The sequence below is a fragment of the Lasioglossum baleicum genome, chromosome 12 (assembly GCF_051020765.1).
Source record: "Lasioglossum baleicum chromosome 12, iyLasBale1, whole genome shotgun sequence".
Taxonomy (NCBI): Eukaryota; Metazoa; Arthropoda; class Insecta; order Hymenoptera; family Halictidae; genus Lasioglossum; species Lasioglossum baleicum.
Window position 1 is genome coordinate 3833694 of NC_134940.1, and position 27428 is coordinate 3861121.

Genomic DNA, 27428 nt, shown 5'->3' on the forward strand with positions numbered 1-27428 from the left:
TGTGCAGTTTCTGTATTTCTCGTGGTCTCTTGGGGACTTTGTTTTCGCCACAGAGGGAACACTCTGTGCTTTCACCCTTGTGCTGCCCGCGTTTGATGAAATTTCGGCGCATAAAGTGCCTGGAATTGAACCTCGGGATCGGTATCGTCCAGCACCGTGGTAAAGTCTGTGGTAACGTCACGGTCCACGTCTGTCTAAATACGATCCTGACTATATTTCGCGCCCAAACACGTTACGTTACCCGAACATATACTTGTTGCAGATTAATGTCAGGCATATCGGGTGCCAGGCTCTCCGAAGAGCGGAAAGCATGGAGGAAAGACCATCCTTTTGTAAGATATATACTTTACCGCTACTATTCGCTGCAGGCTGGAGTCGCGCGCGCGTTTCCAACTTCGCTATCTGTTGCTCGAAACTTCTAGATCGCCCCTCCTTTGCCATTCAGTAAAATTGAAATATTTCTCGACAGAACGACTTCGACGACGCTTTTTTATCGACAGCTCGCGGCGGATCATTTTCTTCCAAATGACTAATGATATCCTAACCTAACGCTTCCAAGCCGCCTTTCAAAGTTGATAGAACGTCGATCGAGAAAATTGAAAACTGATAATTATTATCTTTTAATTTTCACTTGACAGATTATTCCCGGGTTTAGCTACTGTAGAATCGAAATGTCGAAAACCCTTCCATTTTCGAACTACTGTATACAGTATACCCCCTGCTACCCCTTATAATACGATCGGAAAACTGTTTAAAAAAGCTATGCGTGTGAACAGCCTTTCTAGCCAATGTTTTTCTTAGTACTTTAATGTGGCCTATGTATTGTTTTGAAGATCCTTCAAACCTGGTTCAATGAGTCACATTCAATTATTTGCATTGTAGGGATTTGTAGCAAGACCAACTAAAAGTCCAGATGGAACGCTGAACTTGATGAATTGGGAATGTGCGATTCCTGGCAAGAAGTCTGTAAGTTGATAAATATTCGGACAATGTGTTCTGTCTGCTGTTCGGCGAACGAATAATATGATTTAACGGAAAATATTTCAGACACCATGGGAGGGTGGACTTTATAAACTGCGCATGATCTTCAAGGATGATTATCCCTCCAGCCCGCCAAAGTGTAAATTCGAGCCTCCATTGTTCCATCCGAACGTATACCCATCGGGAACAGTGTGTTTGTCCTTGTTAGACGAGGAAAAAGACTGGAGACCCGCCATCACTATCAAACAGATCTTACTCGGCATACAGGACTTGCTAAACGAACCTAACGTCAAAGATCCAGCCCAAGCAGAAGCATACACAATATATTGGTATTACTTTAGGTTGAATCTATTCTGAGCTAACAGGGAAAGACATGGATTCTAACTAAACTTTGTTATTGTTGTAGTCAAAATCGCTTGGAGTATGAAAAACGTGTCAGAGCTCAAGCTAGAGCAATGGCTCCCCAGGAATAAGTCTATATTAAGTATCATTAAATTCAAATATTCCAACGTATGAAGAAGTCATTGTATACCTATAGTATAATATTCGAATATTCGATCGACGTTTCGTATCTTTTTTATATAAGTGTCATTAATGTAGAACATAGTTAATTTTCTATTATATGCATTTTCTTTTGTGTAACAAAATTCACGCGCAAGATCTGTGTTTACCTACGGATTATGTTAAGTACGAGAAATTCAGATATATTATCCTTCCTTAAAAACAGCTGTTGCGTATCGTTTCCCGTATACAAGTTAATCTGCATCTAGAAGTTAATCGTTAACAGTTTGCCCGTATTTAATTTCATTACGCATTTTCATCGAAATTAAAATTTTACTCGTAAGGATTGCCGGCAATTTTACTGATAAGTCTACGGTGAACTGTGAACCCGATTCTACAATAAAAATGAAAATGAAAACGACCATTTTCTCTTCAATCCATAAGCACTCTGTGCCTCCAAGGAACGTGTATTTAAAACTCGTTTAAGTATTGTACAAATCTTATGAAATAAAAGATTCCGATTCATTTGAAATGCCGTTTGTCCTACTGAAAATTGAAAGTTCTGCCAATAAATTCTATAAGCCATTCTCCAGCAAAATATTGGCTATAGCGGTCGCGCATATACAGGATGAGTCTCTTAACGTGATCTCAAATAACTAATAAGGTAATAATAATATATATAAGTGTATAAAATAGCTATTACCTGGAAGCTAGTATTTAAAATCCCCTCAATTTTAAATTTATATATAAAATTTACTTTTAATTATAGAACCCTACTTTAAGGTGCTCGAACTGATATAACTCAACTTGAATAAGTACAATCGAAAATTATTTCGATAATATCTAGTTAACTATTAGATTTATGATATACGAGGATCCAGTGGCGCACCCAGGATGTAATCTTGGGGGGGAGGGCCGAGTTGAACCCAGCCCTAGGTTTTGCGTGATGACCTTTTTTTAAGCCAAAATATCTATCAACGGTACCCAGGGCTATTCCGTGATTTTAATTTTGGAAGCTGAACATTTTTTTCTTGGTGGGGGACTTGGCCTCCTGGCTCCCCCCCTGGGTGCGCCACTGCGAGGATCAATACATTTTTACGCAGAATTTTGTGCTTCATTCGAGTTTGAGCAAAAGTATTGGTCATTCTATTTAAAAAAACTGAAGGTGACCTTCATACCTTGACAAAAAATCAGATTGCAGCACTGTATATGTCCTCCTAGGAATCATGCAACGTTTGTTTGAACAGTTTTTTGTACAACAAATAACTTACGAGTTATTTGAGATCGTCACGTTACGAGACTATAACAGACTAACCGTGTATGTATACGAACTACCGTATGCAACGTTTGCCGTGAAAGCCTAAACATTATTAGGACTACGGGTACATGAATGGTGGGGACCGGCGCGCGTGCCGGGCAAGTGAAATCTTTTCAGCTCGCAATGATACTTAGCGTTTAGCGTTGATCAAAGTTCAATCTTGCTACGTGTTTCACGCCGGTTTGATTATCGATCGCTGTATCCGAGTTACTTGCGTCCATCGCGAAACATGAGTTAGTGTTCGACTAAATTTTCAAGTGGAAAACCGCAGTTCCGGTTGCTCGTACGGAATCATCGTCGGCCGAACGGACTCGGTGCACATAAATTACGAGTATATACGCGAAATATATCGAATCATGTCCAACAATAAGCAATCGGCATGGAAATTAAACGTTGCGATCGCATCGGCTTGTCTCCAAGGATTTGCTCTCTCTTACTACGGGTACGTTGTGGAAATGGCGAAAGAAGAAAACGATTCTTACGAGGCAATGTGCGATATCAGCGAAAACGTCAGCTGCTCCAAAGCGTTTATGTCGGAGTAAGTATGTTTACGATAATTATGCCGGTCACGCTGTCATCAACTCTAGCTGCGTGAAGTTGACGCTCGACAACGCTCAATTCTGCATCGCAATTGAAATTATAATAACGAATATGAAGTAAATTACACAACTGTCGAGGGAAAAGTCAAAATGAAAATATTTCAATGAACTTACAATTGAAAGAAGCATTTTATTTCAGATACGGTAAAGGTTTTGGAATCATTCCAGAAACGTCTCCTTTCTACATGCCAAATTCTGTATACGGATTAATATTTTATGCTTTCGTCGCGATACTCTGTACGTATTGCATTCGTGTTTGTGCTATAACGCGGCGCAGGTTCTTTTGATTTTCTAGACAGCGCGCGCAATTCAAAAACCAACGAGGAAACGCGATTATTCCGCGTACAGAGGCAGTAACAAGTAGCAATAAATTAATAAGGCACGCGTTATAGCAAAATTGATGAGATATTATATATTTTATTCTTTATTAACGTTCTAATAAGTGTTTGTTTCAGGTATGTTTAATAAATATTTCACTTCAGCCCTCGTCGTAACGTTAGGAGTTTGTTCGAATCTTGGTTCGATTTACTTGGCCTATATTTTGTACATTCTAAACAATCTGTGCGTGGTCTGTGTTGGTACTTACGTCACAAACGCTATTATACTAATACTTGCTGTTAAGAAACATCGTAAATTATTCCGAGATGGCACAAACAAGAAGAAGAAAAAGAAGAGCAAGTCGGAATAAAGATTTTGGGGAATGCTGAAGATTTACAATTACGATTCGTCCACAGTGTCCATACTTCATTTATCACCAAACGATCCCAACTTAATTTTCAAATAGGTTTCCGAAAAGGTCTGTGGTCGTGTTCAATTTTATTTAGATTTGTTATCTGCCAGCCAGAAATGTTTATGCATTTATACCGCAGGCAAAGATCAGGCTTTACTTCTACCATAAATCTATACGCTTGGTTTTTGGAAGTCTATAAAAATACAAATGTACATAAACATATCCGCGAGTCGTATCGGCGGAGTTTTATGCATTATTTTGATATAAATCTTACGGAAGCAAATGTTACTAGGGAAAGTAAGTTATCGCGAATTGTATCTTTGTACAATATCGGCGAATAATATATATTGTTACGAACGAATCGTTATCATCTTATTCTTCTCTACAAATCTGATATGTAATCTTGGATTGTCGGCCAATGCACGAGATAAAAGAGTAAATCTCACATAATAATAATAAAAAAGCACTCGATACCGTTAGCCGTAGCCCGTAGACTGTAGACAACGTAAACGCGTATAAACGTTACCTTATTACTTACGACTTACGCTATACAGAACAATGTCGCAACGGAAATAAGGCGAGCTGTTTTCAAGTGAAGATTTCAGGAATGTGATTACAGTGACAAGAAAAGAGCCAAACTATATCGGTGGGGGGAAATTGAATCTGACCAAGTGTCATTGTTGACCTTGAATCCGCGACTGACGTCACCTAACCTAGGAACAAACAGTTCGATCCGCGATTTAATATTCGTATCTACTGTCTCTCAATAAATCCTTGTTGCTGCGACTGATACTAGCCAATATTCCGGGACTTTTCAGAGGGGGTGTTTCGTCGAGTCGATTCAACTGTAAGCTGGACGTGCAGGGTATCCTCGGCGATGGCGAGTTCGCGCCGTTTCGAGCTGCTTCAACGTTGAAGCTCTTGCTGCGCGACAGCGACGACTTGTAGGTTCTTTCCGGTTTGACGGGCGCCTGGAGTACGGTCTGTACGGTTTGCACGGGGATTTTCGGCGATTTCACCGTATTTTTAATCGAGATATTGATCATGCTCCCGTACTGGCGGGATTGGTTCGATGACGGAGGAGCCATGGTACGGTATGCAGGTTGCTTTACCGGCTGGTGGTAACGCGCCGCCGAATGGTTGCCCGATCTGCTCGCCTGTCCAACCGAATGCAGGTTCCTCGGCAAAGTTTGCGTGGTCCTCGGATGGTCGTCCCTCTCGTGATCGTTGACCAACCGACCGGTGGATTTGCTAAACCTGCCAAGGGAACTGGAGGCGGCGCTGAAACCCGCGCCGATTCGAGAATTTCACTGGGGCGATTGTTTCTCCAGGGAGAGAAGGGCCGCGCTCGGTCAGCCGAAACCACTACATACAGCCATAGCGGCAACGCATGCTACCTAAATGTATACTCCCACTTCATGCAGCCTTCACCCATTGTCGAAGCGACCGACTTTCGAAGCGTCGATGTACACGATTTATAGGCAAGCGAAGCGCAACGTCTCTCGGTTCTATCACGATTACATAAGCCTTCTGTGTATCGGCTTACCGTCGCGCGTCGGCTATCTCGCCACGATCCGCTCGCAGACGAGTAACGCGACACCCTATCTTATAATTAGCTTGCACCACGCGGATCGATTAGCCGTCTTAAGGGTTTTCTCAGGCCTCTGCACGCGAAATGTCGCTCTTGGCCGGTCCGCTTCGGGAAACATTGCTTTTCCTCGTGCGCTACGTTACGTTATTTCTGCGGCCCGCCTGTCAACGGCAACCCGGCGCACACCGATGCGTTTCATTTCCGCGTATCTGTCGTTAGGGATCTTCGCCATCGGTGCGCCAACCTTGATCTGCTTTTCGAAAGAATCGGTTGGGATTCTTCTTTCGAAAAGCAGACTATGACGAGATATAAGAGTTACGTAAACCGTAAACGATGAAACTATCGAACAACCGGTGTATACATATCAGACGGGCGCAGAAAGGTCGGGCAAGGGTTAATTCGATTATACATATATGTACGCGTGCACGTCCTTCGGCAACCCGATTAATGGGAAACGACATTTCGTATGCATCGACTGGATAGCCTCTGCTAGTAGTAGCTGGGTTACCTGTACTCCGTCTCGGCAGCGGCTCTACTACGGGGCTTCCCCGAGCGTCTTCCGTCTCTGTACCCTTTCTCGCGGCCGTAGATGCTCCCCCCGAAAGGATCCTCCCCCAGGTAATACTTGTGAACGGGTGGCGTCGACTCGCTCCTCTGCCATTGCTCGTGAACAATGTTATCGCTGGTTCTGACGGTTTTGCCGATCTTGTTGCCGTTGTTGTTCGACGCAGCGTTTCTGGGCGACCTCGGCGGTCGTTCCGGAGGCTTCTCCTCGGCGTCTCTCTCGTTCACCAGAGGGATATTCTTGTCGATCACGTTGTACTGCAGATAAGTCGGCCCGTTGTCGTCGGTCTGAGTCAACTGGGAGGTAGAACCGGTGCTGGCGCGTTTACTCTTCCTCTCGGAGCTGGCTGAGCGCAGTTTCCCGACCAGTTTCCTCAAGGACTCGCCTATTCTGTACTTCGAGTGTCCCGAGCCTTCAACGGTCATCAAACGAATCAGCTTGTCTTACCCGATCGAGCGTTCAACGTCGCGATATACTTACTTTTCGTTGGTCGAACAACGGTCGTCGATTCGCCGGGCTTCTTGCTGTTCCTCGACGACGATTCTCGCGCCGGCGAGTTCGACCCAGACCTCGAGCTAGACTTCTTCCGAGTCTCTCGATCCAACGTTTGCTCGTGCACCTCTCGGCTATCTCGGCCACGATTCTCCCACGTCCTCTGCACCACGTGGACCGGGCTCGAGGTTCGGACAGGCACCGAAGTCGAACCGTTCAGGCTGTTCGTTCGCTCCTCCGACTTCGTCGACCACTGGAAACATTCTGTTAACGTCTGCCAGAGATCTTACGCTAATTTTAGTCGTCGTAACTCGAAGGTAACTCGAACCTGTTCCTTGGATCTTCGTCGAATCGGCGGAGAGGGCGTACGTTGCCGGTCGTTCGTCGACTCCTGGTGCTCGGATCGATGCACGGACTCGTACGTTTTCGAGTACGTCGACTCCTGAACCTCGTTCCGACTCCTCGGGACCTCGTTCCCGTGACCGTTCGTGCGCACGATCTCCACGTACTGCGACGGAGAGCTGGTTCTCGCGGGATTCTGTCTTTCTGGAGGGACGAATCGAGAGTCTGCCGTTAGAACTTATTCCCTAAGGGGGTAGACTCCCTTGTTTTTACGTTTACGAAGCGTAATTTGCGTTATTCGGAAGCATACAACTGCGACAGCTATGTACATCCTTCCGAATAATGCAAATTACACCTCGTAAACGCAAAAATAGGACTTTTGAGGGCGGTCGCGGCCTAGATTGATCTTTTCTCTAGCGCTCTTGACTACTGAAAATCCCCATCTTTGCATTATCGAGAAATGAGGAGGTCCCCTTAACCCTTTGCCGTATCAGTTGCTTTATAGTTGCAGTGATTAAAGCGTCTTCATCCCCAAAAATGTCGTAAAATATTTATTTGAATGCTTAAATATTGATTACAAACGAAACAAATTTGATTTCGTTTAGAAAGAAAGGCGTAACATACATATTTGTTAGACTCTGTTTAAGATCTTCACGACTAGTGTGACTCGTTAACGTGCGACAAGGAGTTAACGATCAAAACAAATGCGACGATGTCTCGACTATGAATGGACTTACAGATTCTATGCATTTACGAGAAAAATGAGCGATTAAAAATTAAAACACAAGCTGTGGCTTGATAAAATTATTCAGAGACGGAATAAACGTCTGTGCAGATCCTATTTCTTGCAATTGACTTGAACAATTTGTATTTCGCACATCGATACTCAGTCCGACTACGTATTATAAATTGCATTCGACCTGGACGCCGATCTAAATTCGATGAAATGTCATTGATGCTTCCCTCTGAATATTAGTTACCTCTCGCTTGATATCTCTCGGACCAATCGGTGATCCCGTGGAAGTAGCCCAAGGGCGACGTCGAGTCTCTGCCGGTGGTGCGGATCGGATGTCTGTTTGTGAAACCGCCGTTCTGGCAGTCGCGTTCCTTCGACGTGCAAGACTTCATGGTGACGTTGATGTAACTGGTATTCGTGCTTGTCGGAGGAGGCGTGTCGTCGGCCTCGATCGAGCCATGGGAGGATCGCGATTCGCTGCCGAAATGGCTTTCCAACCATTTCGAGGTCTCGAACTTCCTCGCCTCATCTTCTTCCTCCAGGTCCAGTGGTTTTTTCGTCAACACGTCCTTCCGGGATGGGAAACCCTCCGCTGGAAAGCCTGCGGACGATTCCTCGAGTTGAAACAACCGTTACCGTTAGCGCAGCCACGCGACGCAACAATTAGCATCTACCGTGCGGAATTTTTAACACTAGATCTACCAAGAACGAAACGTGTGAAACCGAAACGGCTTATAGAAGCGAGAAGGTTGACGTTGTTCAACCCCTTCTCCTACAAAAGATTCTGAACAGAGTCTAATAAATATGTATGCTCCGAATCTCCTTTAAACCTAACAAACTTCTACTTTCATTTTGTTAGTGTACAGCTATTGGGGAATATATAATTTTTTTTCTCTTTTTTCGGTAAGTATACGATCTACAAAAAGGTTCTAATCACTGAAACCGTGAAATAAATCGTAGGGCAATCTAAAAATTCTAAAATGTGCTCAAATAAAGAAGTTAATTCAGTAATTTCTCACAGAAGCATTTTCATAACTTCAATAATCAATTGTGAAATAGAAAACCGGTCATTTGACTGTGAAGTTCGCTTTCGCACGCGACTATCGTCGGACCCGAGTTTCAAGTTGAATTTTCGCGCGTGAAATTGACAATTGATGGGAGGGACGATGAACGCGTGTCTACCGGAATGTTTGTGCAAACGGGCGGTCCTCATGGCCGTCGACAACGGTGTCCAGTCGCCGATTCGTTCTCCCTCGGTCGTCTCGGCCACGTAGCGCATCTCTCGACCAACCCTCTCGCCGCCCGAGATGTAATCGACCACGTCCTCGTCCCTTCTCTTGACGAACCTCTGAGAGCTTTCCTTCTTCGTCTCCGTCGCCTCGTCGCCATTCAGATGGTCGCTCGCATCGTCCTCTGCGGGGACCTCGTCGTCCTTTATCTGCGGATAGTCATTGAACGATCAACGATTGTCTCGAGGTATAGTCTGTTCAATGAAACGAGGCAGCGATACACCAGCGTGCGTCTTTTGCTAACTATCTGAGAAAGGTAACTTCGACTCTGTCGCACTCGAGTGGTTACGATTCACTGCCTCGTCTTGTTGGAGGCTTTATGGTTTCGTTAAATTGCCAGAGGACAACGCGGATACTGCGAGTCGTTCGGATAAAATTCAATTTGCTCCTGGACACCCCGATAATATAAACAACGGTTAACACAATAAGATCGCACCAAGAGCTCCGAGAAAGAGAAGGAAATATATAAATTTCATCCTTTTTGCACTCGGAGCAATATGAACTTGAGAATTAAACATTTCCTCCGATCTAGTATATCTCCATTCCCTATCGTTTTTAACATTTTATGGATACGAAATTGGTATACATAATACCTCATACAATAGCTGAATGTTTAGTAATTGATTGGACACCGACGTAGTTAATAATGTAAATAATGTTTTGAACAGTGGTGCAGCAATATTCGAGTGCTAACTAAATAATGTACACGCTGTCTTGATAGATTTGATTGAAACGGATTGAACAGAAATCAGGTAAGCGAACGATCTTTTGCACAGGCGTATTTAACCCTTTGCACTCGAAGCAATTTGAATTCCAAAATCAAGATATTTGTTTCAACCCAGATCATTTTTGTTCTATGTAATCCTTTTCATATTGTGCACATCAAATTGAACCTTTTTTTTATATATAACAGTTGAGCTTTTTACAATTTATAGAATACAGATTAATTTAATAATGTTAAAGCTGTTTTGAATAATGGTGTGGCAATTTTTAGTGGCGCCTTAGACTCGCCGTTCGAGTGCAAAGGGTTAAACTCTTGCTCGAATCAAAAGTGAAATGAAGAAAGCGAGACAAAATTGCTTGGCGTTCGACGCGCTACTATTCGACACGAAAACAGAGAAGAGGATCGATAGAACATAATATGTACCGACCTCCTCGTGCTCGACAGTACGTTTCCTCTCGGTGACGATCAGTCCATCAGGTTTCAGCTCCTTCTTCTCCAAGGTCTTCTCCGTGTCGATCACCTTGTTCGATTTGGTCGTGTGCTGGACGACCCTGGGACCAGTTTGAGACGCCAACTGCTTGCAGGATTCGGCCAGGGCGGCTCTCAGGTCGCCCCTGTTGTTCCTCACAGCGTTCTGGTACGCCTGCGGGGAACCAGTGTCGATCCGGTTAGGTGTCGCGACAACACAGGAAAACGCCGCGCGCCACGCCGCTTGTCCCGACGCGATTATCCTGTCGAAGGATCGTGTCAGCGTCCGAGATCGTGCCGCGTTCCTCTCACGGCGCACCGGCCGAAATACACCGAACCCGACAAACGGCGATAAACCGGATCGCCCGGCCTTCGGGCCCGGCCCGAACAAGTGGATGGAAAGGTGTTTCTAACGGCTGAGGTCACGACACCCGGTCCCCTCGACCAAAATAAAACTCGGGAGGGCCTTGCAAGAGCGCGAAAGGCTCGGCCGAGTTCGTCACAGTCGAACAGAAGGGAATTCTTTCTTGAATATTCCGTGTGGTGCCTCGACAGCGACGAAACCTTCAATTTTTCCGAGAAATGACAAGCAACGGTGACGTAACCGCGTCCGTTGCTCGATCACCAGGCTCTCGAGGAAAACGCTGTTCGTCCCGATCGTCGAAGAGACACCGCGGTACACTGATCCGGTGGTTCGCCGATCCGACGCGATACGGGGCCCAATCACGAGTTCGCGGAGAGACGATACGGGGACGAGGACGTGCTATCGCGTGGCAGGATCGAGACAGAAGCAAAGTCGGGACGGAGACGACGGAGGAGCAGCTCGTGGAATGTCCTGGCCGCGAGAGAGACCCGACAAGTCGCGTCCCGGAGGCGGTTCGGCACGGAACAGCTGGCGAGACTGGGTCCGCATCGCGAGTCGCGAGTCGCGAGTCGTCGCGGCCGGTTAGTCGGCATCGGCTTCGGCATCGGCATTCGGTGAATCGGTGAAGGGAGAGCACGACGACCGACGGACCTCAGAGATCATCGACTTCCACTTCTCGGGGCCCTCCCTCTTCCAACGATCTCCCGTCTCTCCCGGTTCTCTCCCTTTCTCTGCCTTTCTCTTTCTCCGTCGTTCACTCGTGTATGTCAGTTACCCCTACCTGACAGTCGGCCCTGCTCGTCCAGAACGATTCCGACTTTGCCACCAACAGGCACGGCCACGCTATCGCTCGAGTCACCGATCCACGCAACGCCGACGTTTCCTCGACAATTTATCGACCGCAAGCCTGCTAACGCTAAGTCTACCACGGTCAAATCACCGGTTTCCTATTTCACAATTGAACACTGGAATTGGAAAAAGCTGGAAGAGCCATTTCTTCCAAAACTGTATTTTTCGCGAGAAAGGATACAAGTTCCAACGCAATGTAAGTTCCCCGACGGTTGGTTGCAAGTTTTGAGTGGGTACAAGACGATCTTTACAAGTTTTACGTGGATTTTCCTCGGAATCTTCCTCAATTATTGACTGAATGACTTGATTGATTGATTGATTGGCTTGAAATGACTGAATTGACTTCTCTGTTCAAGCACATGTTACAACGAAAGCCGTACAAAGTTTAAATAAATTCAGACTTCTATAGAGCATGTCACTTTTATATGTTTTGTGCTTGATAGGTTCAGTACTAACTCTAGACGACTAACGTTGTACGAGGGCTACTTTTCACGACTCGGTCGTACTCGCAAGAACAATTTGACTAACCTCTCTCTTGTTTTCGAGAGATCGTTGAATAATCACCGACCAACATCTGCCGGAAGCCTATTAAGCTTTTCGAGAAGTGTGCTGTACCAAACGGAAGCTTGAAAAATCTTCTTTCACACGATAATCCCAAACGACATTACCAGCTTACGAAGGATGTATTAAAAAATCCCCAGCCATGGATCATAAACTTCCAAAAATTACGACACAATCGCCGGTAAATAATGTGTTAATCGATCTTTCCCTTTCAGAGAAGAAACTGCGGAAACGAATTTTCTTTTTTACCGTGATGAGAGCGGAATAACACGTAGACATTCGCGATCTAGCGGTTCCAATATCAGATTCAATCGCCTCCGTCTCGCGATTCCTGTAGAGCCGCCACGAGGAGAACGTTTTCTACCTGTTGCCGTGATTTTGCAATCGAAAGAAGCTGTATGGTCTCGCTGCGACGACGGAGGAGGGGAAGTTTACACTTTCGTTTCTCGAGCGGACTCTTCTCCGCGAGATTCCTCCCTCGCGTTCCCCGCGGAACAATGACCCATCGAAAATGTTACTGTGCCACGGGGAAGTCTTTCTCTCTCTATTATCTCTCTTTATTTCCCTCTCTCTCTCTCCCGCACGCGTGGCCGACCTTTGCGGACGTTTATCTCGCGATCGGTTCGCGGAAATGTAATTCGACGCGGAACTCGCCGGAACGTTTTCACGTTGTCTGGTTCTTGGTCGTCCAGTGGACAAATGTCGACCGTTTGCCTGCTTGATCGGATGTAAAACAAATCGAACGACGTTCTGAAATCGCGTGCGATCGAACATCGCATCCGATAGAACCGCGCCCTCGGAGGATCGGGTCCGTTAATCGCAGATTCCTGATAAGCGGCGCGACAAGTAGGTTCGGGACCGAGCCACACCTGTTGCGCGTCTCCTCGAGGGACGGTACCAGAGCAATTCCTACATCGTTCTTGCTCGACGGGAACTTCCGTGCTTATAAACCTTAACACTTTATCTAGCGGAAGCCTGTTAATAAGATTTGCAATAATTCTGATGTGCAGACTGCGGATTTTATGCAGTTACAAATGCAAATTATATTGTCGATATATTAGAATTATCTGAAGCAGAAATACACTACTGTGCAAAAGAAAGAACCACCCGGCCATATTTAATAGAAAAGCGTAAAAAATCAGATGAGAACACGGTAAGTTTTGAAAAAGGATTCCGCTGTTTAATTGAATAGTTCTCAGAATGTGTTTAAATGCAATCATTGTACAATAAAATTTCTACATAAAGATATTGGTGTTGTCATTATATCTTATAATTATACTGGGTGCTTCTTTCTTTTGCACAGTAGTGTGTATTTTCATTTAGTTGCTGTTCCTTAAAATTGATTTGAAGACTTTTTATTTAGGTCCACAGTCTACCGATGCTTAAAAATCATCTTTTATACTAGAATCCCTAAAATGCTACCGAGGGTAACTTGGAGGTTTACGATTGAAATTGGTATTGCAATTAAAAATACAACAACAAAAAGCTGATCCACGACATTCACAAAAATTAAAATCCGACTTCGTTACAGACCATTTTAGGATTCAATCAGGGGCGAACCACGCGCCATTTTGACAGGCAATCATCGACCGCCTTGCAACGCCGGTTGCGTGCTCAAGTAGCTCCAATCTATTCCAACGAAGACAAAGGAAATGGTGTACACGAATTATTGTAAAAATTTGTGAACCGTCGCAAAATTGTGGTTTTTCCAATACCACTGCAAAGTTTCAGCTTTAATTTTAAAAAATTTCATTGCTCTACTTCATTTCTATCGAAAGTTCTTTGATTTTGAATCGAGTTTCGACCAAATTGCCCACTGTGCGAGGTACTGACGACGTCCCAGAGGCAATTTCGAACAGAACTGAAAAACGAAAGGTTCGTTTCAATCCCTGCTTAACGGTGTTCTTTGTTTAAACGTTCGTGTCGCGGGCGCCACACGGTGAGACAGAGAGAAAGAGAGAAACAATGAGACAGAGAGCGAGAGGGAGAGAGAAATGCGTGTGGCGGCACGCGCAGGTGGAATTCAGGTGTGGGTGTGTCGCGCGCGGATATACCTCGTCCGAGATATCTCCCAACTGTTGACGATCCTCCGTCTCGAGCCTCTCCTCGATTTCCTCGCGGCTCCTCACCACCGTTTCGTTCGATTCCTTCTGCACCACGCTGCCGCTGTCCGCGGATCTTCTTCCACCTGACGGCCAGTCGACCTCTTGCGGCTGGTCACCGGTTGTCCGCCTCTGGGGAACAATAGTTTTCTTGATCAATGCTAGATTCTCCGCAAATCCAGTTTACGATACAGTCTAATGTACGGATTGCCCCTTGGGGCGTGCTAGCTCCGACCAAATCTAGAGCAGCGAAGCCACGCCTGCCGTTGCAAATCTCTAAAAGCGTTCTTCGGAACAGGCGTTTCTTCTTTGCACTCGACCGTCCCCTCTAAAGGGGCATTGTCAACCCAGTCAACTTTTTTTTTATCACAGCATCCCCCAGGATCTGTTTTTGAAATTCTTCTTCTTTGATTTTCAAGTCTTTCCTAATTCCAATATTATCTTCTAACTATTTCTCCTTCTCACCCTCCCACCCTCTCCACCATTACGAGTACAGTGATTCGCCATTTCGTAGACTTCACGGTAATGTAAATATGACATCGTGCACAATTGTAATAAATAAATAAAAATTAATAGAAGAGGAAATGACTAAATGTATGAATAAATAAATAATGGAATAAATGAGTAAGTAAGTAAATGAATATGTAAATAGATAAAATACTAAATGTATAAATAACTAAATATTGAAATGTAATATTTAAATAAATATTGAATTGTAATAAATAAATAAAAATTAATAAAAGAGGAAATAACTAATTGTATGAATAAATAAATAATGGAACAAATGAGTAAGTAAGTAGCTGAATAAATAAATATGTAGCGATTAATTACGTTCGAGCTGCCGAAAAGTGTTTTAAGAAACGAGTCGAGTACAAATAGTGAAAAACCTAGCGTCCGCTTGCGCTTGATCATTGAATTTGAACGTCAGTTCGAAACGAAACGCGCAAACGCGCGAGTCTTCATCCTGTCACGCCTACCAAGTTCCAAATTCTACGTGGAAAATACAATTTTCGGCCACGCCCGTCGTCGAATAAAATGTAGTCTGCGCGTGGCTGACCGTTTCTACTTGAACGGTCGTTGAACGTTCGTGTCGTCGATTAGGGTAAAGACGCATTACTATCACGTCCGGTGAAAACGAGTAATTTCACGTGACATTATTAGAGCGTCAGTCATATACATGCATTATTATTTAATCTGTATGCGACGTGATAGTACAATGCGTCTGTACCTTTACGGGTGTCTCAGACACGGAGTACAGCGCTAAAAGATACTGTTCCGTAATTTCGACTTGTTTCTACACGTAGAATCGGCCTGTTCCGTTTCAAAGAACCGAAGAAGGTCGAAGGACCGAAGGGGAATCGATGTCCGCGAGTCGAGCGAACCGCAAAGCTCGCTGAAACGATTAGAAGTCGCCGCAACGGCAAGAAAGGTTCGAGTACTTCTTGCGTAGTGTGCTCCTGTTGCTCGACATCCTCGGTGGTGTTCGTGGTGACCAAGGGACCGGAGTCGACGACCACCTCGCCGTCTTCGAGCACGACCTGCCGCTTCACTCTGGTCTCGATCTGTCTGGTGGTGGTGATTTCCTTCTTTTTGCGGGTCTCCCATTCCTCTGCAACACCGGAAGCAAGTTCATTGTGGGTTCATTGCGGGTTCGTCACGGGACGGTCGCCGCGAAAAAACCGGGGACAAACGATCGAACGCCATGCTCCGCAGCGACCTACAACGCCGTTTAAACTGTTCGACGGTTAAATTTGTATACGAGAACAGAATCGAACGGAATCAATTTAAAAGCACGTCGGTTATCATCTAGATCCCAACAAAAACATCCTGTAAACAGGAGCCAAGTTCCTATGACCGTAGAAAGTTGTGAGATCAAACAAAATATGGCCAAGTTCGTTAGCTTAGTAATACCTCTTGCAATACTGAATAAAGCGTTTGTAAAAATTAGTTTAAAAGAACGCTATTTAATTTTTAAAGAGTTACACGCTATCTAACACCTTTTATGGCCATTGCTTTAAAAAGTAAGGGCCAAGTTTGAATAATTTAGCCCTCCATGTAACTCTTTAAAAATTAAATAGCGCTCTTTTAAACAAGCAAGAGGTATTTCTAAGCTGACGAACTTGGCCGTATTTTGTTTGTTTGATCTCACAACTTTTTACGGCCATAGGAACTTGGCTCCTGTTTGCAGGATGTTTCTGTTGGGATTTAATTCTAAAATTAAAATAGCTCTGAGTGCAAAGTGTTCAAAGAACTTCGAAACATAGACGAATCATTTTCAACTTATTAGAAGCGTCAGAGAAAGCAAGAATGTATCGCTTGACTCCTGTCTCATACAGGTGATGTACAACATTTTTATTTTGCATGAAGATCCGCAGTCTAACGACGTGCTTATGCTATTATATTGAAGAACTGCTCTGTTCCGGCAGAGTGTCCCCTCGCCGACAATGAAGCAGATCAATTGGGAGCAGTGTGCGGCGCGTGGAATCGAACGGGGAGTAAAAAAAGAGGAAAACTCGACGGCCGCGCGGAGCGGAGCGGTTCGGAGCGGTTCGGCGCGTTGCATAGGAGTCGAGCAAAGTCCAGTGAACCGTTTCGCGCGGGAATAGGATGTCGGTTTGCACGCGACACGCCTTACACCCCTTATCTGCCATCTCGGCTGTTCGAGCCTCGAGTCGCAAGCTACGAGCGTCGGAACGTCGTCGGTGGACAATGCTTCGGGGAATTACCTTCCTTCACCAGAGCTATGGAATTCTCCGGGTCGATCTGCAAGAGAACGAGACGACAGCAATTAGAACGACATCGCGAGTGGTCGTTTCGCGAAATAGTTTAAGGAACGTTGCGGCAACAGAGTAAATATATAATATATTTACGTGGACTTTACAGTACGTAGATTTTCGAATGAGAATTACTCACGAGGATAGGCGGATGGCTCGCTGGCGGTGGACGAGCCTCGTATCGGCGTGTCGAAATCACCTCCATTATTCGATCATGCCTGCTGGTGGATTCCGATGGTCTTGGAGGATCGTGACAGGAAGTCGAGTTGTTGGCTCACGGGTTCTTCCAACAAAAAGCCGCTCTGCGATCCGATAACCCGGCTTCTCTGCTGGAATCCAAGATAACAACTCGTTTAGAGGATGTTTGTCGTAGCTCGAGTCCTAAATCTAAGGCGTACTCGAATCGCCATGCTTCATACTGTTCTTTATTCAAGTACAAGTATGTATCAGCGAAATATTAGGTCATTCCATAAGTTCGTGCCGTTTTTCGAGCGGTTCTGCATATGTTAATTTTGTAAACATACTTTTAAGTTTGTTTTAGGTATTTTCAGAACATCTGTCATCTCCTCAGCTGATAAACCTCGGGATGTCTGTACAAGGTCTCGACTTTTATCTTCGTCGGAATCACTGTGTTCGCTATTTCACGATCTTATACCCACGAAAACCTTCTCTAGACCGTTCCCGAACAGCAGTAAAGTTTGTAAATCGACGCCTGAAATGTATACACAAAAATCGGCACGAACTTATGGGCTGATACAATATGTTCGAAAAACACGTCGTTTGTCTTTCTGTTTACAACAATCTAGACATACATAGTTCTGAAGCACCGTGCGTTGGTTCGAATTGCCTCGTGGGCTTCGCGATGGCGCCTCGCCACGCGTTCAAGTCTCTCGGAATGCGGCGACGATTGCCATTAATGCATGCAAATTCGTTGAAACGATATCGCGTTTAATTACCGTCGCGAATCAGGGAACGCGGTGAAAAAAGATGCGGTGCACGTGAGGTGTCATTCGACGTAGAAAAGCCGAGGATCGAACTTGCACAATATCTATCTCTGTTGAAAATCTCTCGATCTCTTTCTTCATTAATTTCTGGCGTTGCCAGGTAAATAGCATCGTCGTGCATGGGCGAAAAGGACCCAGCTCCAATTTATTTCCCTCTAGTTCTTGGTTTTGAATCTTTCGCTTTGAGTCTTTCCTATATTGAAATTTTTTTAAAATACGTATCGTAGATCTGTATCAATTATATGCACTGTGAAAGTTTCAGAGAAATCGGTTGATGCGGGAAGAAACGACAGGCATTGAAAGATTTAAGAATCCTTAGAATTACTGCAGTTGGAGGCCGAAAATTCCTCTGCAATTCCGACAAATTGCAGTATTTTTCAAAAATTTTTGTCACGTCGTGTGGCAAACCAATTGTTCTAACTTCTCCAAAACTTTCAAGTCGTATATTCCAATATCAAAAAAGTTATGGTGTTTTTAAGAGTGTCCGAATATTAATGGGAGTCACTGTACGTAGAAGTATCAGATGGGCATCAATGTTTTTGATACTTTACTTTTGATACCTATTCGATACGGCATCATAACTTGCGGATTGGTATCGATAGTATTGATTTGGTATCGGTCTGATCACTAGCTGTGGTCGTGCTCGTGAACGGGGTGTAATAATTCATCGGGACGGTCTTTCTGCCTTCTGCATGGAAGTCGAAGGCCGCAGTGGCACGCGGGCCTGTGGTCGCGACGACCACCTCGATATGGGCTGCGATACGATATCGAGATGGTTAAAGACACGCGTGCGCCACGTACCACCGGTTGCCGATTACAGTGGCGTATCTGTGTCAGATTGTTGCCGCCGCACGCTCCGAAACGGTCCAATAACACAGATTCCTCCGGAGCCCGCTCCGCAAATTCAGCGCTGCGCCGTAGTCGAAGCAAAAAGTACAGAAAGTAGTTAGCAAGTCCAATTTGGATCGGTACTTGGCCCCAATTTCAAATTCATAATCGATCTGTACAGCCAATAACACTGGAAATATGTCTCTGCGCCAATATGTACATCCAAATTGCACAGAGAATAATTATAATCAAATCGAACATGTTATTAATCTCTCGTTGATGTTCGGACACCGATAGAAATAATCGGTTGCGAGAGCAGGGGTTGAAGAAGAGCTCGACGAGAGGGGAGTAATCGATCAGAGAGATTAGGGGATCCTGTTTAACGGAGGCGAGTCAGGCTACGCCATTGAGCACTCGCGTCCTTGCGGTTGAAATTACGCACGAGCTCTCCCCGTCCTGGCTGAAACAGGTACGTAAGTATCGGGATTTTTCCGCCCCTAGAATCTAGGCTTGTAACAGGCACAGTCTTCGGTTTTCGGTCTTCAGCCGAATGATGGCTACGACGAATAGCCAGCGATCGACCAGCAGTTTTTCATTGAAAGATCGCGCGACGAAAAGATCAGGGAAAAGGCAGATACCTATGGGCATAGCCTGCCGAGGCCGTGAAACGAGTGCGATTCGTATTGACATCACGCTTCGGCTCAACGATTCTATATACGACCGTGTCGATCCTGTCTCCGTCTCATTGGATATGCGTGTGACGTCAGAGATGCGTCATGCTCGTATGCGCGGCTAAACAAGTGAAAACTGACCGACGCGCGCGACGACGAGGAGACATTTTTCTGCTTCGCGATAGGAGCTGACAAGCCTTCCTGAACGTTTCAACGATTAGCTATTCTACGGTTTTACAGAATTTCAAGGTGCGAACACACCGGCAAGCTACTTGTCGCATCTTTTGCGACAACGACTCTCGTGACACGTGTAGACGCCTCGCGAGTTTCTTGATAGTGTATTGGCATTTATTTTTATCTATGTTCTATGATTTTCTACGATTCTATCATTGAAACAATTGGCTCGTGATAACTAAAACATGATATAAATATTCTTGATTCAATATTGTCTAAATGTCTTGCAAATACTGCATCGAGAGTTGTTCCTGATCTTGTCGTCGCTTCATTAGGATTATTTACCATTTCTAATCGTAATTTACTTCTAAACATTACTAGACTGCAAGAAGTTTTACTTCTGCCACGCGTGGTTTTCCACGCGTATGTTTATTTCACAATTATTGAAATAATAAAAATGATTTGATAATAAATGATTGTATAGATATCTTTAGTGGAGCCCGTGTTACAACAGGAGCCGCACAAAGTCTAAATAATCATCATAAGGGAACATGTACCAATTACTTTTAAGGCTCGGTAGGTTTAGCGTTAATACAGTTATTGAGTATCTGTTTAAGAAACATTACAAATGTATCCAAATATACTTCACAATTTTGTTTTTCCTGGCTACTGAAAACTTGTATGTATTTTTTGAGTTGTGGCAGTATTCCAGGCGTGCGGTGTATATCACGCGATATCGGAAGCAGCGGCGGAACGTGGCAAAAATGCGAGTCTCGGTCAGACGAGCTGCCCGCGAAATTCCGCGAAGCGTTCAAATCACCGTCGCACGGAATGCTAGCCAATTAGTAATTGCCAGCTATCAGTTTAAATGCTCGGCCATTCAACAGACTCTAAGCTGCTCGGTTTCTTGCAGGACGAAAACATGTAACCAAGAGTACAGAACTTCGTGTTCGATTTATAAATACAACAAGGCATCGGGCACGAGCGTTTGCATCGATCTAATGAAACGGAGAATTCAAAGTTGTCCATTTTGCGCGTTTCCGTAGACCTAGCGTGAAATCGTTGGTGCATGGCCCGGTGATTTGGACGCGTGGTGGAGAAACGAAAAGCGACACGGCTCGACGCGAGGCACCGCGAGGCAACGAGCGAATAGAGAGATCGGGGGGCGCAGGTGGACACTCGTGGGCGGTATGTGTGCAATGCGACGGACACGTGACCTCGGCAAGGACGTCGCCATTTTGAGAGAAACACGAAGCGCGGCAAACCAGTGGATCCCGACGTTCGCTCAAGTTTCTCCGGAATAAACGGTTCAACATCTCGGTCCTAACTAGGCTCGGTCGACGCGATCCAAAATCGAAACGATTTCGAAACAGGTTTGTGCACACCCACGTCCCCGATTCTCGAGTCCACGAGACCCGAAAGAGCATTTCGCTTTTACGGTTCTCCCGTATCGCTGGATATGGAATCGTCGATGACGGTGCATCGCCGATTTTCCGATTTTCAGGCGATTTCGCGATACCCACGTTCCTGTATTCTTTCGACGTGCACAAACACGTTAGCAAACACGTCCGTGCACTTTCCAATACCCACCGTGTCCGGACAACTGCGATGTTATAACAATTTCCACCGGAACATTCGATCAATGTAGTTCGGATAATGGAAGCTCGGTTACTAGTCAGATAAGAACGAATTTCCACTGTTTGTGCTCTCGATTCCCGCGTACGAACATTTCTGTCAGCTCGTAGGTTCGCGTGCTCATTCCGTTTCGAATCCTGGTCGTTAATTATATTATTGCAATCGTTGCGTGCCAAGGCATAAACGAACACTTTGCCGCTTGCTACGCCTGCGAATAATCGTGACCGTTCTTCCCGCTGGCACTTGTTCGCCGAGCGAAAATCGAGATCGACTGTCACACCGTGCCGCGAATCGCGCACACAGAACCGACGCGACGTATGCATCAACGTCAATGGACAGCAGCCGCGCGGTCGGGAGAACGTGAACGTAGCGTCGAAGGTGTCTTTTCAGCCGATGCACTGGGAAGATTCCCATCGTTTCTCGTGCACGGCGGATTACGTAAGGGGCTGACAATGCCAGGTCTCGTAACATCCTCGCGGAAAAAGGCGGTTCGATGGAAGCGGGCCAGCCTTTTCCTGGCCAGTGGCTGAAACGCGGTCGAAACGCGAGGGGATGAGGCCGCTGGACAATGCGGATCGAGAGGATCTAGAGATAGAATCGTGTTCACGTTCACCTGATTCGAGAGATCGGGTCCCTCGGCGAGTGACTTCTTCTCGAAGAGGAGGATCGAGGCACGGAGCGATCAGGAGCACCAGTCGTTGAAGGGAGCCTCGAGTGACGTCGGTCGGTTGTGGTTCGGCTGGTTGAGAATCAACGTGAAAAACCGTGAACCGATCCGCGAACGCAAAGTTGCCGCGCGCATGCTGCCATGCCGTGGCCAGCGCTCACGATACTGTCCGTCCATCGAGCACGCTTTCTGACGGATCCGCGCGAGCCACCGCGAGAGCTCTCCCAGTAGGAGACGACGATCGCCGGAGCGGCACGAAGCGCGGCCGAAGTTATCGGTAGTGATGAGATCAGGCTGGATCCAAACGGGGACTGTTACTTTCCTCGGCTGGCCGCACCGATCCGATCCGATCCGATCCGCTTCGCTCCGCTCCTGAACGGAGCGGCTACGCACGCCACCGGCTACCAAATTGCTCCCACGTACCGCACTCTGCGAACAAACCACCGGTTCATAGTGCTCAGACTCAAACACCTTTCTCTCACCTCGGAAACAGACATTCGGAACGATCCGGGTCGTAGGAGATGATCCTGCGATCCGGCCGCGTTACAGTTTCCCAATTTGCATGAATAGCCTCCAGGTTCCATCGAGTCCTGGTCGGTCCTTTGAGCCTTACAATTCGCTCGCTATTCCGATTTTTCAATCGCTAGATCGTTGAAATCTCAGTCTCTTAACTGCAACATAAAACTCTGGAGGATTAGAGCAGGGGTCGGCAAATTTTTTTTGAAAAGGACCAGAACGTAAAATTTTTAGGTAGGGGGCCGGGTAGCAAGCTCGAAGATATTTAGGTAATTCTACTCACAGAGCAACGAAAAAAAAACCAAAATCAAAATGTTTTTCATTTTACGTAATTTGATTTATCTTTTTCGTGTTTATTAACCTCGCGGGCCTGATTAAAAACAGGCGGGCCGTAGTTTGCCGACCCCTGGGTTAGAGTATCAAATCAAAATAGCATTCATGCCCCCCCCCCTTGTCGGCCTCACTCTTTTACGTCTTCGAACGAACAATCCGGAGCAACAAGGGAATAGCCGTAAGTACGTTCGCATTCTTGCGAGGTCAGATGGGATACCAGGCGCACTGTTACTTTCTTCTGTGGACAGAGCAGAGTGTCGAGTGCTATTCAATGATTTGCAAAAGGATAATCCATTTGCATCACTAAGTGACTTTGCGGGTTGGCGCGAACAGTTATTTAGAAAAATGGTCTGCATCGATGTCGTTATCTTGTCAACTAGTAGGCAATTAGTCGCATGGACATAAATTGTAATCTTTCAAAGATAGAACATGCAAGGTCAACGGCATTCTATCTCATAAGTACTAGCAGACATCGGAAAGTTAAAAAATTCCGAGAGTCGGCTATGACCTGCTGACCGATTTCGGCGATCTCCAGTGTCCTCGACTCTCGCGGTATACCTAGCAGGTCTTGTCCCTGATCGGACCGCGCCGCGCCGCCGTCGTCACCGTGACAAACGCACCTTACTTTTGATAGGCCACCTTATACAGAGAACGATTTTTCCTTTCCAGTCGCTCTTGGCGGTCGCGTACACTCGATTCTGTCGGCCGGACGGATCTATGTATCTGAGGTTTTTCATTGTTTACAACCAGTGTTTTCAATTAAAAAGTCCGAATTAATTGCGGTATATGTAAACTGGGTATGCGACATTTGTTCAATTTCTTTCGGAATTTTCGCATATGGCTAAATAGGGAAAATGGGTCAGAAACTAGTTCTTCCCCATTTTACCCCATTACTATACTCTCCTTTCAGTACATTTCAGTACATTTTGTGACTAAAAACGCTAGCAACTTTAATTACCGCGAAAATGCTCCTTCTCTCTAAAATTACATTAATGTAAATGACTATAAAAAGTTAAAAGAAAATTTTTTGTGGTCGAAATTACCATAAATGTAAAGATTGAAGTCTCCCGGTTACAACGACTCCATACAAGTTGCAATAGGAAGCTGCGTTTGATCACCATGATTTTTTATCAGCTAGATTGGCATTTGGGCCCACTATGCCCCGTCGAATGCTTGATAGGCCGTTTAATTTGGTCCACAGGCCCTTTTGCCCATCTTATCCGGCCATAGATACCCTTTCCAGTCATTTCGTCGCTTCGAAATCCGAGCAAGTAATTATTGCTCCGAATGCCAGACAGGAATTCCAGATAAGAGCACCTCGACAAACAGGCCGAGGGAAAAATTTGCGAAATTCGAACGAGAGAGACTCGACCACCGAATAAAGTCGGTAACCCTATTTGGCGGCCGAGGTCGTTAATATGCAAATGCGGTGTTCCAAGCGAATGCCTTATTGTATATCGCGTGCATGCCGAGTGATTCGTCCGTGAACATATGCATATATAATCAAAATATTGTATCTTAATATGCTCGGCCGCGCGTGTCCTCCGGAAAAAAAGGGCGCGCTCACCTCCCTCCGAAAAAAGGGAAGATACGCACGGTCAAGATACGCGGGGAGCCGAGCCCGTGTCTTCTTCGAAACGGATTAAGTAACGCCGTTCTTCATCGGCAAAACGGTGCGAGCGTGTCGTTCCAATAATTATCATTAACGTTCGCCGGCGATCGTTATCCCGTGACTCAATACCGCGTCGATGCGCTCTGTTTACACTCAACGCTGAACAGCGAGGCCGCGCAATAGGCGTTATTGGCCGCTGTTGCACGGCTCAAAACCGTTTGCCGAGGCGAATTTTGCATCTCGATTGCGCAACCCGCCACAGGCTACGGGCAAAAAAATTGGTGGAGAGAAAAAACGGATAGTTTAGTTCGTGCGACCGCTCATTAACATTAACTCTTTGACCTCGGATTGCACCAGCGGCTCGAACGCATTTATTTATCGGTACCTTTTCACGTCCTCTTAACACTTCGAAATGAATGTTCGAGATAATATGTATGTATATTCGGTGTAGAAAATTTAGTTAGAATCTAAAAAATGTGAGACGATTAGAAGAATACTCTCGGTATCATAAATCTTGGCTTTTCAATTTTGGTTTCATTCAATAAATTACGCTGATTTTGTGGAATTTTTCAGACTGTTCACCCAGCACTCGAAGTGTTAACAGGGTCTTCCGAGTTCATGGCTCGATTTTTATCGTACCTTTACAGGGTTTGCGAAATTAGATCTCACGGGTGACGATAACGTTGCCGAAACAAGTTATACGGTACAGGTTTGACAGAGGACACACGAAAAAGTTCCATAACTCTTTCGAACCCTGCATTACATATCGCATTCTCTGGCTTTGTCCTCGTAATCTCGTTATTCCTGGTTTTCCTTGACGCTAATCCCGCTCTCCGCACGCAGTCGGTGATCGCCGCGACGGTATCCTTGGACCGACGATCGCCGGCGCCGCGAGACACCGTCGCGCAATGGTGCCAATGTCAATAACGGAAACTGCGACAGGGGACCAAGCAACTGGAGCAATTAGCCGAACAAGCGTCTTCGCACGACGAGGGGAGTCGACCGACCTCGAATTATGCTTCCGGGAGGACACCATACACGCCAGCCTGCAACAAAATTCATTCCTCTGTTAATTGTACTTGCGTCGGTAATTACAAACAGAACAGTTTTGTTAGCTCATTTAGAATGTGATTTTAAGCAATTAACAGGTTTGCTGCCACTGTCACACACGTGTGACGTTCACGTAATTTAGTTGAAATTTTTTAAAAATTAAAGCTGAAACTTTGCAGAATATGGGAAAAATAGGGAGATTATGGTAAGAACGTTTTTTAACGTTGAGAAAATTCGTTAAACTTGCACAATTTCGAGAAAATTGTGGTTTTTCCAACAAAATTTTTTTTTGATCATGCTGTTCCTCATTTCCCGTAGATTTTTTCACGCTGATTTCAAATTTGGTCTCAAAATTTGTCTACGACCTCAGGATATTGCAAAATCGATTTCTTGAAATTCTACATGTTTAACGAATTTTCTCAAGGTTAAAAAACGTTCGTACCATAATCTCCCTATTTTTCCCATATTCTGCAAAGTCTCAGTTTTAATTTTTAAAAAATTTCATCGCCCTACCTCATATCTATCGAAAGTTCTTTGATTTTGTCTCCGATTTGGACGAAAGGTCCCACTGTGCGCCACTCAGATAGGCAAGCTTACTTGTATGGATTTCGAAATGTGACCATCGCTGAAAGCGGCCCGAACAAAATCGTCGCAGGTCTCGGTACGGATTCGCGCGCGCTCTTCAGGTAGGTATATAATTGCTCCGTGTAAACTGATTCAAAGGAGGCGCGCCATCGCAGGTGCGTCGCAACCGTTTGCAACGCGTCGTAACTTGCGGGCTCTTTCCTCGAGCGAATGCTCCTCGAACAAAAGTATCGTCCCCAGAGATTGTTAACCGAGTTTCCGAACAATGGACCGCCAAGGTAGTAAAGGCGTTATTAACCGGCAGGAGAAAACAATCGATTGTTTCGCAAAATAGACCGAAGAACGTTCTGCCGTGGATCGTAACTGAAGGATGCGCGGACTCGTTGCGCAGAAACCTAGAAGATGCACAAAACTTATAATGCAATCAAATACAGCAAACGTTCGAATATACCAACCGGATACGTTCAAATGATTTATGAAAATACCAGCTTGTTGTTCTGAAATGTTCGGTTCCGGAAAATAATACTCGTACAAAACATATTTCGTAGTTCTATCATGATTTATACGTTCCAGTCGATGCGGACGCGTACAAGACCGAATGTAGCGACAACGCGGAACGGAAAGTTAATGGATTTCAAGCAAATAGTCCTCGAGTAGAGAAAGTCCGAGGCATTTCTAAATAAATGATCGCTTCCTAGTAGAACGTTAGCACAAATTATCTATGGATCAACAACGACCGCGTGAAAGCGAATGTCGATACTCCCCGGAGCATCGTAATCGAATTCGAATCGATGGAAACATCAAGTTCGAGATTACATATCAATTTCGATTTACCCGATACTCGAAACAATGGTCGGCGAACAATCTCTTGTGGTTTTCGTTCCAAAAATTACGGTACCGATACTTTACCCGCTAACAAAGTTTGCGCGACACGTGGCGACAACTGGTGTCGATATGTCACACTAATCATCTTCGATTCGTCTAGAGGGCTCTGCGACGAGTCTAGGGAGAAAATAAAACTAACTAATGAAAAGACACTATATATGCGAAGAAAAGAAAACAGAATAATCCTCCTGTCTTGAATAAATTTATCTGGGAATCGAAAAAAATATTGCATTGATTCATTGAATAAACCTTTGGATAAGTTACGTTTTACCTACTGAAGTACCAAAAAACGGATACTAATCTGACTAATCTAGGATAAAGTAAAATAACACGGGCAATTAGAAAACCACTATCATCGAAAGATGTTCCGCAATTTGTACCGGGTACAAAATGTATCGGACAAAGGACCGCTCTAAAATTTTTACGTTTGCAGCTAATTGCAACGTTGACCGATTTTTACCAAATTTTTAGAATATGTTTAA

The 27428-nt window shown here is 45.2% G+C and overlaps 3 protein-coding genes across 12 annotated transcripts; 2 read left to right on the forward strand and 1 right to left on the reverse strand.

The window, feature by feature from the left end:
- Positions 1-21: 21 nt before the first annotated feature.
- On the forward strand, positions 22-1903 carry Lwr (ubiquitin conjugating enzyme lesswright). Of its 4 annotated transcripts, none has more exons than XM_076435476.1 (5): positions 22-159; positions 263-332; positions 883-966; positions 1048-1310; positions 1388-1903. In XM_076435476.1, the coding sequence occupies exons 2-5, from the start codon at positions 267-269 to the stop codon at positions 1452-1454; spliced, it is 480 nt and encodes a 159-aa protein (XP_076291591.1). In that variant the 5' UTR covers positions 22-159; positions 263-266; the 3' UTR covers positions 1455-1903. The 4 variants fall into 4 exon arrangements, with proteins under 4 accessions (XP_076291591.1, XP_076291590.1, XP_076291592.1 ...); XM_076435475.1 differs by having other exon boundaries at positions 33-171; XM_076435477.1 differs by having other exon boundaries at positions 49-188.
- A 1253-nt stretch (positions 1904-3156) lies between these two features.
- On the forward strand, positions 3157-4119 carry Vkor (Vitamin-K epoxide reductase). Its single transcript, XM_076435478.1, has 3 exons — positions 3157-3338; positions 3539-3636; positions 3855-4119. Exons 1-3 carry the CDS (start codon positions 3157-3159, stop codon positions 4085-4087), a joined length of 513 nt encoding a protein of 170 aa, XP_076291593.1. The 3' UTR covers positions 4088-4119.
- On the reverse strand, positions 3516-26784 carry Chas (chascon). 7 transcript variants are annotated; one of them, XM_076435458.1, is made up of 16 exons: positions 26517-26718; positions 26074-26456; positions 23858-25472; positions 22448-22636; positions 21912-22394; positions 17126-17315; positions 16939-16975; positions 15652-15821; positions 14165-14344; positions 10296-10511; positions 9038-9293; positions 8100-8456; positions 7106-7323; positions 6766-7030; positions 6229-6697; positions 3516-5410 (listed from the first exon to the last, which is right to left on the reverse strand). In XM_076435458.1, exons 6-16 carry the CDS (start codon positions 17189-17191, stop codon positions 4870-4872), a joined length of 2775 nt encoding a protein of 924 aa, XP_076291573.1. In that variant the 5' UTR covers positions 17192-17315; positions 21912-22394; positions 22448-22636; positions 23858-25472; positions 26074-26456; positions 26517-26718; the 3' UTR covers positions 3516-4869. The 7 variants fall into 7 exon arrangements, with proteins under 7 accessions (XP_076291573.1, XP_076291577.1, XP_076291574.1 ...); XM_076435462.1 differs by having other exon boundaries at positions 3516-5398; positions 21912-22636; positions 26517-26720; XM_076435459.1 differs by having other exon boundaries at positions 21912-22636; positions 25066-25472.
- Positions 26785-27428: the final 644 nt, after the last annotated feature.